Source organism: Centruroides sculpturatus, unplaced genomic scaffold (assembly GCF_000671375.1).
Source record: "Centruroides sculpturatus isolate CEXI.00-Female unplaced genomic scaffold, Cexi_2.0 scaffold74, whole genome shotgun sequence".
Taxonomy (NCBI): domain Eukaryota; kingdom Metazoa; phylum Arthropoda; class Arachnida; order Scorpiones; family Buthidae; genus Centruroides; species Centruroides sculpturatus.
This window is the reverse complement of record NW_019384309.1, coordinates 367,633-380,020: the sequence shown is the minus strand read 5'-3', so window position 1 is coordinate 380,020 and position 12,388 is coordinate 367,633. Positions and strand designations below refer to the sequence as shown.

Here is a 12,388-nt window from a genome sequence, read left to right as displayed (position 1 = left end):
ACATTTACATACATTATATTTATTCCAATATTAATAATAATTTAATGAAAGATTTATGTTTATCTACAATATTAGCTTACTTATAAGACTGTTTTCGCAATAAGAGGGCCTTCTTTATGCCGTTTATACATCGATCAGGCCCACAATAGGAGTGGCCGGATATGGCCTGAATATCTAGGATAGATCGCCTGTAAAAATTTGATAGCCCCACAGGGATTCGAACCCATCAGAAGATCAGGACCCTCTCGAGTTCTGTATCAGCTATACTATCATAAAAATTTATATTACTAATTTAATTACTATAATCTGAAGCTATTATTTTCTATTCAATACAGCCAGAACAAGAATTGGTTCAACTCGTAGATCATTCAACTTTATCATCTCCGTTGATTGACGCCGAACGCACTCTTGCTTACCTACTTGGTTTAAATGCACGAAATCAAACTATCGGACCTCCTTTACAGTCTTGTGAAAAACAGGCAAATCATTGGTTATCTGCATCATTATTCTGTGGAGGTCTTCAAGCTCTTCAACCACCTAATCCTTTTGAAGAAGAAAAAGGTGAAGTAAGAAGTACTAGTTCAAGTACAGCTACACCAGGTATTTGTTGCTCAAATATTAATTATTAACGTAAAAATTGATAAGGTACTTTAATTATTAGTGAAAAATGTGTAATAAATCCCAATATTAACTGTTGTGGCATACAAATGTATCAAATGATAATGAGTTATTGATGACTGCATATTAAATTGAGATGCTAACCTTCTGCTTTTGAAATACAGAATGAATTCAAGTTGATCATTATAAATGTTTACAAAGGGATTGATCTGGATATATTAGGTTCTATTTCATCAAGCTTGTCTCTTGGATTTGACTGAGCTTATAATGAGAATTAAAAGAGAGACTCTTAATGATTGCAAAACAAAGTTTTTAAAAGAATGATCTTTATAATCTATAATCTGTTATACGTATTTAAAGTATAGAGTAATGGATTCATAATTTGACTTATAATTACAAATTTCAAGATTTCAATAATAGTAACATCATGTTATATATAAAATAAATACAACTAATCTGACAGTCATTACAAATGCCAAACGAAGAGCCAGATTCTATATTTAGCTCTATAGTTTGGTAAAGAATCTGGCCCAATAAAGAATTCAGCTTTCTTTTTGTAATAGTAACAATATCACAAATGTGATTTTTTTCTTTTTTGTCTGTCTGGATATCTCTCTGTCTCTTTTGTCCAACTCTTTTGTTGCAATGTTCTCATCTCATAGTGCTTAGTCACTTTACTATAACTATACATCACATTTGTACCTGAAGCTATCTGCATTCATCAGTTATGTGGATATATAAGGACTTTACTATGCATCCTATATACCTTTATCATTATCATTGTATAAATACTTTAAATTAATCAGCAGTTATCAAGTTCAGCTGGTTCAGTTGGCAGAGTTTTGAATAGATTTCCATAAAAATTATTAGTTTGAATCCACTCAGTATTTACCATTTTTAATCTTTTAATGAATATAATAAATGTTATATTAAAGTTTATAATTTATATGTATATACAGTAAGACCCCGCTTAACACTGATTCAATATAACGTGGTCTGCGTGACACCTAAAAAACACTCAAAATTTATGCTGATTCAAATTAATGTGGTATTTCATTGATTTGTATATAATACGATTATTCCCAAACACGAACCAATCAGCAAAAGGTGGCAGTTTATCATAGTGCTGTACTTCCCTTAAATCTATATTTGTTTGGTGTGATTTTGGAAAAAATCCATGATGTTAATGGATGCCATAGGAAATAGTGATTTGGCTTGGAAAGAATTAACTGATAAATGCATGAATGGAGTATGGAAGAAGTTATGGCTGAAGGTATCCAAGAATTCTCATTGAGAAGAGCCTATCACTGTATTGTTAGGCTGACAAAATTGTCAACTTAATTGATACAGGAGATATAGATGAGCAGGATATTGGGGAGTTACTGCAGGTTTCTGGTAAGAGCCCTACCAATGATGACCTTCAAGAACTGGCAGAACAAGAAATTCATGTAGAACTGGAAAATAGAGATTCTGAAGACAAAGAACCCAAAAAATTTCTCTACAGTTTTCCTTAGAAAAAGTTTAATAACAATAACCAAAATTGTTGATCAAATTATAGTGAATAATCCAGATTTTGATAGGAGTGCCAAAGCAAAACGAGGTGTTTTTGACATGATCTTCTGCTACTGACATTTGCTTAAGGAAAGAAAAAGAAAGCAACCAATGAAACTACATGACTTCATCACAAAAACAAGAATTTCAGAATAGCCAGGGCTTTCGTCACAAAAAATTAACTTTACATTTATGTGCGCATATGTTTATGTGTTATTTAACATATATTATTATGCAAAAATTTATATAAAAATAACTTAAAATTATAGTAAAATGTGCTTACTTTTTGGTCACATGTTCCCCCTATCCCTATTTATTCTATGTTAAAATGGTCTCATTTAACACTGTTTCACTTAGTGCTTTGTCATCTAGAAACTTATCCCCTGCGTTAAGTGGGGTCTTACTATACATCTTTTTTATATTTAATGATTTATTATATCAAATATTTAAATATGAAAATTAATGGCTCTAAAATTAAGTTAATTCTAGTTTTTCTAACTTTATTTTATTTACCAACATTTTTTATTTAAGTAAAATCCTTTAAATAAATTTTCTGTAACTTTTACAAATGTATCATTAATTTCATCACTATTATAAGTTATTTCATTAATTAGAAATTTTATAAAGTTTTATATACTTTAGACACTATATAAAAAATTTTTTTGAATTTCAGTTTCAGGCAATACTCCAACCGAGCCTTTACCAAAGTTTGAATGTTCGGAAAATTCAAGTTTAGTGGCAAACAAAGATAAGTCAGGTCCATTTTTAGAAGCTCTGGCTGAAAGTAAATTACAAGACAGTAATATTACATCATTTTTACAATTACTCGAAAGTTACTGTAAACAGCATCATTTGACACTTCACATGGATTTTCCTTCAGATCATCCCGTAGAAGAAGTTAGCAGGTATGAAAACATAACACAATTTTATAATAAGAAACAAATTTATATCTACTTATTTATCTATTTTCACTATTAAATGTATTTACATATACACTTGACTGTACACAATTTTTATTCTTCTGTCTTTCCATATATGAAATTTATTTGAGTGAAGGAAGTTTTTGTCTTCAGTTTGTTGCCTTTATTGAAAAATGCTGTTGCTTTTGTTCAGTTTTATGTTTTCATCCAAAAATTTACAGTAATTTATAGGTTAGAATCCAAAAATTTTTGGATTTAGTACTGGATACATTTTTGGACTGTTTCAAAAATTTAACAGTCTAAATTACTAGTGTGTAAAATACAGTGTGATTCTTATATACAAGTACTGATCTATGAGAATTTGATACAACACATTGTTTCCATTTATAATATATATAATATAATAATAATATAAATATATTAATGTTGTTATTTGTTTATTAATAAATGTCAGTATTAATTTTTATATGTAAATTTAATTTAAAATTAATTTATAAATAAAATTAATCATAACTTTCTTTTAGGCTGCTGCTAGCATTACTTTTGAAACATTTAAGATTAGGAAATATATGTCTTTCACTTGCGGAACAAGTTTCTGAGGCAGGATCTAGTAGCGAATACTTAGATAAATTACCAAAAATTTTGGAAAATGTTTTAAGAATAGTTCAGCAGGCCAAATGGTGTTTAATAAAGGTAATATATAATATTTACGTAACAAAGAAAACTTATGGCAATTTTTTTGTCAATTAAAGAAGGAAATTTTTGATTGGGCTGCAATTTGAAAAAATTGTAGACATATGTGTGTACTTTTACTTGTCTGTACTGTCATCTGTACTATTGTCATTCGTCTGTCTGTACTTCCTTACTCTTGAGAACAGAGTTACATAGATTAAAATTGAGTCCAGATATGGAAAGCTACTTGGCAGGAGACCCCAATTAGCTATGTAAGAAGTCACGTTATTTCAGTTTGGTTTGCACTGGAAACTTATGGAAATTTTGCCAGATGGGTTATACAAGAATTAAAAACTTTAGTATTAAATACATTATTTCAGTTCAAAAATTTTCCTCAGAAAGGAGTTAGATGATTGCACGACTCTGTTGCTAACAGGAAAAGTATGATGATGTACAGGGGCAAGACATTAGTAATTTGAGGTAGAGAACATAAATTTTAAATTGAATAAATAAAAAATATGGTTAAAAATTGCAGCCCAGCATTATCGCAATTTTACAATAAAATAATTGTTCATTAATTAGTAGATTTTGAATTTTAATTATGAAAGAATTTATCTGATATATTTATTGATTATGTAAATATTTAGTTAGTCTTTTAATATAAAGCTGCTGGAATATTGATTATGTAAAATAGTTTACTACAAAATTCATGTAAAATATAGAATAAAAACAAAATTGTACATAAATTTAATTTTAAGTTAAGTACAGCTTTTTATTTTAATGTTATAATTTGTGTGAATTTTATAATAAATTATTTTATGCAGTCAATATTCTTTTGTATATTTAGCTTATATTTTTAATAAAATTTTTCATTTTTCCATTTTATTGTTTTTTATTATGTTCTAATCGACATGACTATTTTGCTTGCATTTAGGTTATTTGATTTTTCTCTGTCATTTAGTTAATTAAACAATTAGTGAATTATTATTTTAAACCAAACAATAACTTTTAAATTAATATTTGGAATATTGAAGAATTCTTATAATAATTTTAATTTAATATTGCTGAAGATGGTTTTAATAATAAAACCAAAAATATTTCTAATTCACATCTGGTCTTTGATTTAAGCTAAAGTAAACCATGATAAATTCTTAATTTTTTAACTTAACTATATTACTAATACTATTAATAGTAGTAGCAATGTAGCGTGATATAATTCCAATGATAGCTGTTTGCCTTTAATGAATAACTATCAGGTTTTTAGATGTTGATACTTGTGATTTAATTTTGTGTTCTAAATCTAGAAAAGTTTTGCATAAAAATTAAAATTGTTTTTTTGTACTGACATAAGAAAACTTTTAACACAATAATGATATTCTTTATACTAATTTAGGCTCGCCAAGACCTTAATGGCTCTTATAAAGAAGTATGTTTACCAGTATTTGAACGATGTAGATTTCTGTTTTACGAACTAAGACCTGCAACGAGTATTGAAGTACAAGCTTTAGCCAAACTCAAAATTTTGAATACAGTACCAAAATGGAAACATATTACGAATCACTTAATAAAAGATCGGAAAGTGTCCAAAGGTTGATAATTATAAAACTTTTGTAGTTTTATTGTGATAAAATAAAATGTATTACAGTATAAATTACTTGTAAGCACTTTAAATGTTTAAAGTTAATTATAACAAATTAACCAAGTTACATATATAAATTTAAGCCAGATAATTTAACCATATAAATTTTATACTTTTTTATTGTAATTAAAATTAATAAATTAACATTTGTTAGGGAATATTAACTTTTAATTATAATAATATAAAATTTATTACATGGTTTATGTTTATCAATTAGGAATTATAATTTAATTAAACATATATTTAATTACATAAATTTAAAATTTTTTCTATATTATTTTATTTTAAAATTGAGCTTAATTTACCTAGTCTTAAGATTTTGAAAATTTTGTAAATGTTTGATTTATTTTTATTTATATATATCAGGAAAATAGTTTAGAAAATATTAACTCTATATTTCCTTGATTCTAAGATAGATTTGTTAGACTCAGGGATTGAAAATACTCAATGAGTGGAAAAAGTGACAAGAACATAAAGCTTTACAGAAACAGTCACAACGAGAAATGTCTCATCCTGCTGATTATAAAGACCCCACCAATGTAATGCAAAATTTGTGTTGGGGATGATAAAAAATGACCATAATGTGTCACCAACATTTCTTAAGCCACAATAGATAACCTTCCTCACTTTTTCTAGTAAATTTTTTATTACAAAACAAACATTTTCAGCCTACAGCTTTGAACCTCACGCCAAACATCACATAAAAAGAAAGTAAAAACACACTGAGTGCAGCATTAACAGTTTATTTTTAATTGCACTGTCATCTTCAAATGAAGAAATGAATTAGAATATGTTCTATTTTTAAATTCCGTTTGCCTGAAGATGATGAACATAAGTTTGTTGAAAGTGCAAGCAAAAATAAAATCTATTAATGCTGCACTCAATGCATTTTTACTTTTTTTTTTTATTTTTATTTTTTACATTTTCAGCATTCTTTAGCAACCTGTCTCAAGTTATTGAACCCAAAAAAAAAAAATGAAAAAACTAGAAGATAAATTTCATTTGATAACCTGAGGCAGGCCACTAAAACAGGTTGAAAACAGCTAATTTTGCAGAAACTGTTAGAATGATACATAAAATATCTTTAGAAAACACTTTATCTGCACTTCTATTGATGCAGTACCTCTCCCAATTGCAGCTTACAAAACCCTGCTTCTTCCAGGCTTTATATTAGAGAATGACTGAAAAGATAACAAACTTGCACATATCTTGTACATTGATGAAATTGTCATCAGCAGTTGTGACCCTGTTGCAAGCATGGTACCACTCAAATAGTCCTTTTATGCTTGAATGATAAAGCCCAGATGTCAGATGAATAACTGAGTTTACTGAATTGATTACACTTCTTCCTGAATGAGGATAAGATGCTTTATGTTGTTTCTATAACAACACATGTGGTATGTTGATAATGCCAGAACATGTGGTCATTTTTTTAACAGTCCCAAAACAAATTTTGTATCATAATGTTTTTTGAAAATGCTACAATGCATTGTTGCTCTTGTTAAGCAGCCTGGATGAGAAATTTCTTATTTCTGTTCAATCAAATGCATTCTATAAAAAAACTCTTAAATTTTAATTTAGAAATCATGGTGTTTTTTAGAACCAATTTGCATCTTAAAATTGAAAAATTAATTAAAATTTATAATAAATTATCTAAAGATTTAATATTAATGTATATATGTTTAGTGTCAAAGAGTAAATCAGATGGTATGGGAGTAAAAAATAAAGATCATCACGAAGAGACAGAAAATGTAGAATTGCAGCAGGGTCTTCGAAAAATTAAAGTATTTGTGTTTTCTTACATATTTCAATTTTATATTTTTTTTATAATATGTTATTATAAAAATACATTTATATTTAAAGTATCAGCCTTCTTTTAAAAATATAAACTGTCATAAAGATGGAAATTGTTTAGAAAATGGATTATGTACTACAAATGATCTGGAAACACTTGCCCATCAAGTTGTGGAATTTGTCTTACAAGATGATAATGTAGACATTGAAATTATACGTAAGGCATTATACTGTCAGGTAAGTACAAAAATTTTATTTAGAGGTTTTCATAAAATTAAAAAGTAAATAAAAGATTTACAACTGCTAGTAAACAGTTTAATTGTTATTTTATTTATTTATACATCATTAAAATAAAGACATTCATAAGATCATTAAAATAAAAAATTACAAAAACATACATAAAAGTTTGTGTGCATGAACATTTGATTGTAACTTTCAAACTCTGCTTTGACCTTAGCTTTTAATAATAAATTTTAAATTGATGATTTATTTCCTTATTTTATAAAATACTTATTTTTATACAGTTTATTTTTTTAATCTTAGAAACTATACAATTACTCATTGTATCATTAAATAATCATTTCTCTAACGAAAGATTTTCATTTTCTACTTAAGGCTAAATAACTACATTAGATTGTTTTATTTATTTATTTGGAATTTAATTAATTAAGTATTGTAAGTGAATTAAATAACTGATTTAATTCACTTACAGTAATTACTTGGGAAGAAAATTGCATACAGGATTTTCAAAGATTTTCTGAAAATGTAAAAGCAAATTGATTTAGCGCTTTATTTTTTGACATATATTCTATTTTAATTTAAAACATTTTTCTATATGATGTCACCATTCTTCTAAGACTTTCCAGCAGAAATGGGTGCTCTTTGATTCTAGAAAATGTTTGTTATTCAACCTTGTATTTATGCAATATTTGTGAATATACCTTTTACTGATGATAACAGTGGACTGAAAAGCTTGAAACTGCTTGAGAATTGATGCAAATGTTATGGTCTTTGGTAAAGCAGCAGCTAGTGGATTTTGTACATAGTTAAATATATTTATTTTTAGAAAACTGATGAAAGAATTATAATATGAAAAATTAATCATTTATTTTAGATGGAAAGAGCAAAATTCAGGCAAAAAGGCATTGAATCAATACTGGAATTATTAAATCAAGATCATTTAATTCCTTCTATAAAATATTTTTTACTAAATGGATGGCTAGGACTTATTAAAGTTGGTGGAATGAAATGGTAAGTTCTTAGAATTCTTTTATTATTAAAATTATAAATTAAGCTTATATTTTACAGAAGTTTTAATGAAAATAAATTTTTATTTCAGTGAAACTTTACCTCACTGCTTAGAAAATGTGAGCCTAATTCCACCTTATGATAGAGTAATGTTAGAATTAACTTATGGAAATTTTGCCAGATGGGTTATACAAGAATTAAAAACTTTAGTATTAAATACAGAAGCATACTGTAATTCATATATTCAAGAATCAAATGTGAAACAGAAGCAAACAAAATTTAAACAGTGCAGAAAAATCGAAACAGGAGGAATTACCATTGGATTACTTCGATCTGCTCGATTTCTATTAACAATTATGGGAACATTAGTAGGAGATCATCATGCTGAAGAGATTAGCATGTTATTGAATTCTGGTGTTTTAGCTCTACTACAAACATTAATGAGATTACTTGGTAAGTATGCATATATTTATGTATGTATCAAGATATAATATATACAGGGTTCCTACACACCTGGAAAGTCAGGGATTTTCATTAGTGTTTGGAAAAAGTCAGGGAAAGTCAGGGAATTTGTCAAAAAGTCAGGAAATTTGTTTCCTTAACTGCATTGTTGATCTCGTTTGCTGAATATGGCTGACCAATCATAGCCATCTGCAGGCAGCAAGAAGTAATGTTGTAATCTTTAATAAGAAAATACACCAGAATCCATTTTGAAATGGTTTTTTTCACCGTTCTGAAGCCATATAATTTTACAGTTGTGGATTAATAATAGGATAAACTAATTGTAATAGTGTTTTATGTAATAGTGTTTAATTTTTAATTTTAATAATACTTTGTTTATTATGAATGAAACTAAACTACATATAAATTTTAGGATGGTCCACTCCCCGGAGAAGGACGGGTAATAGGCGAATTGGGAGACGATGGATGGATCAGAGTTCAGTGGGATAATGGCTCTACCAACTCATACCGAATGGGCAAAGAAGGGAAGTATGATTTAAAGTTAGCAGAACCACCTCCCCAACCTGAATTTGAATCAAGTTCTGAATCAGATGAAGATGAAGGTAATAACTCATGAATTACGACTGAATAATGATAAATACTCATGTATTAAATATTCTTTGAATTTAAAACATTTTAAACTGTTATATATCCAAATATATAAAAATTGCATCTCGTATTTTACTCCATCAGATAAAAACAAATTATGTGAAAACTGGTACCAGTTTTTAAACTAAATAAATGAAACAGAAAGCTAGAAAGAAATCATAACATTAAGAAGTCTAGATTCTTGTAAATAGCTTAAATTTATTTGAGTTTGGACATAAAATGTTTTGTTGATTTTTTACAATCATCAAAACATTTTATGTCCAAACTCAAATAATTAATGGAATTTAAGATTATGGTCCAATTCATTTCTAACTTTACTGAATCTTTATATATAATTTGACAAAACATATATACAGGGTGTTTATTTTAACATTTATCTGGGTGCAAAAGAGATTTATTTGCATAGCACAAGTATATTCATAGCCCGTGGGAAATTAGTTTCACCATGATGTTTACAGTAAAATAAATTAATTCGTTTGAAAAGAGAACATGTTTACATTGCATGGCAGTTCTACTACAATATGTAAAATTTCCTGTCTCTCTAAAGTGCAAAGATAATGGAGGGAAATCATTTAACAAGATTTAGCATAATGTGCAAAGAATATCTGGCTGTAAAGTATAAAGACTAACATCGCATATATTAATACTCAAACAGTTAGCTTTATTTTGCTATAGTATAGTTCAAAAAATCTTGTTTTTGATGCAGCTGGGAAGTGTGTGTGGAATCTACATGCTTGCTTCTTATACAACCTAACTTATTTTCCCATAAAGTATAATCATTTCACATTTATATTGATGAGTGTAAGACATTGTTATGGTGCTTTACGAAATAGCAGACCCAATAATTTTGGCTTTTATGTAAGGACATGGGTGTTGTTTGTTGTCACATGATTTGTGAAGATCATATTTATAATTTGCATTTTGTNACTGGTAAATAAAATAACAAATATTTATTGCTCAATGTAGTTTGCAGTTCTTTTTACAACAGAAAATTTTTTTCAATTAAAAATAATATTGTCACCAGTCCGCTTAAAAAAGATATTTTCTGGTTCGTGATGAGTTTTGGGTTGAGAAACACTGGTCTAGACCATCCTTTCTCAAAGTGGGTGATAACTCCCCTTTGCGGGCGCTGGAGGCTTTCATGGGGGCAGTAGAAGGCTCAGTGATTAAATATGAGTTTTATTTCTTCTCATTGAAACACTCTTTGATCTCAGAAATAGGATATGGGTCACACCCTATCTATTCTATCCATATAATAATGCATGTTTAAACACTATATTTGCAATAACTGTTTTTAAGATATGCAACAGATGGTAATGTAAAAAGGTAAGTTAAAAAATATGGGGGGACTAGATTTGTTTTAATCTCAAAGTGGACAGTGGTCAAAATAAGTTTGAGAACCTGTGGTCTAGACAATGCAGCTCCCAAGATCGATCATTTGGATTGGAGTCGGATTTTCCATTGTTTGAAATGAAAATAAATACACTTGAGGAGAAAAGGCTAAAACTACATTAATATAATAGTTTTTGTGTTTTGTGAATTGTAATTCATTTTTTTTTTTCCAATTATCTGTATTTTGAAAAAAGAGGATTAATACTAAGAAGTTTCTCTGTATTTTGATTGTCCACTTTGTAAAAAGATAAAAAGATTTTACAATAAATTAGATGCATTTGTTAGAGAAGCTATAGTATAAACTTGCACCTATTCCTCTTTATGTACAATCATTGATTTTTTTTTACGTAGGAAAAATGCTTTATTTAAAAATTTTTAAATTTAACTTTTTGTTAAAATTACGTTGCTGTTTACTAAATCTCGATTTGTTGAAAGATTGATTTTAAAATTATGTGTTTCTAAGTCAAGAGTTCATTTTAAGCACAGTACAGTACTATTTGTTTATCAAAGAATACTGTTTGTTGATTTTATGTTACCTTGTATTTACTAGATTTACATACAAATAATAATGATAAATGATAATAAAATAAAAAGCTTGTGTTTTGTTTGTAAATTGCTTATTTTTTCATTACATTAAAGTTGTGGATTCTATCAAACATTTTTCTACAGGATGTATGTACTGTATTTTTTTAATGTGGCAGTCTTTGAAGCATATCAACTGTGCAAAAAGAGTGCTAGATGTACTCAATGTTAACAGTAAATGCTGTTTTATGTTGATATTCCACACTAAAAAATGTGAGGGTCGGAATTTGGACAAAGTTGGTCAGGGAAAATCAGGGAATTCAAAACAAAAATTTGAGTAGGAACCCTGTATATATGCTATTTATTATACAGTATACGTATTTCATAGAATATACTATTGCTATATTGTAGTTTATGGAAGAATGACTATTTTGGCAATAAAAATATATTTATTCTTATACATTAATACATACATACAAAAAAGAACTTAATGATTCTAATTACGTGAAAAATAACAATAAAACAGTGGCGTGCTATCCTTGGAAGCGGTGGAAGCACCGCTTCTCTTGTAATTTCTAAAATATAAATACATATTGTGTGATTATTTTTATATTTTAACATACTTTGAATTAATTAAAATTAATATTTTATTATAACTGCATCATGTATCTTATTACAAATTTCTATACTACATGTGAAAAAAACGATAAGATTGCTATTGTACGAGTATATTCGAATATCAGTGGCAGAATGGAAGCACTGTATTGTCAAATACGGGATAGCTTCCAAGCAGCCAGATTATACGCATTTGTGTATGCGCTTTACAGAGCACCAACCTCACATGGTTTAGCTGGTGGATGCTACACACCAAAATATCATATAATGCTTCCAATGATTCTATCCAGGACCGGTTCTGGGCTGT

At 27.9% G+C, this 12,388-nt stretch overlaps 1 protein-coding gene across 2 annotated transcripts in view; it reads left to right on the top strand.

Annotated features, from left to right (window-relative positions):
• LOC111620603 (E3 ubiquitin-protein ligase HERC2-like) overlaps positions 1 to 12,388 on the top strand; it is a 124,590-nt gene that overhangs the window by 15,252 nt on the left and 96,950 nt on the right. For both annotated transcript variants that reach the window (XM_023362572.1, XM_023362577.1), the window contains exons 9-16: positions 336 to 600; positions 2,843 to 3,074; positions 3,614 to 3,782; positions 5,155 to 5,350; positions 7,087 to 7,184; positions 7,264 to 7,431; positions 8,309 to 8,445; positions 8,534 to 8,895. In XM_023362572.1, the coding sequence (XP_023218340.1) occupies positions 336 to 600; positions 2,843 to 3,074; positions 3,614 to 3,782; positions 5,155 to 5,350; positions 7,087 to 7,184; positions 7,264 to 7,431; positions 8,309 to 8,445; positions 8,534 to 8,895 (1,627 nt within the window). The remainder of the gene's footprint in view (positions 1 to 335; positions 601 to 2,842; positions 3,075 to 3,613; positions 3,783 to 5,154; positions 5,351 to 7,086; positions 7,185 to 7,263; positions 7,432 to 8,308; positions 8,446 to 8,533; positions 8,896 to 12,388) is intronic.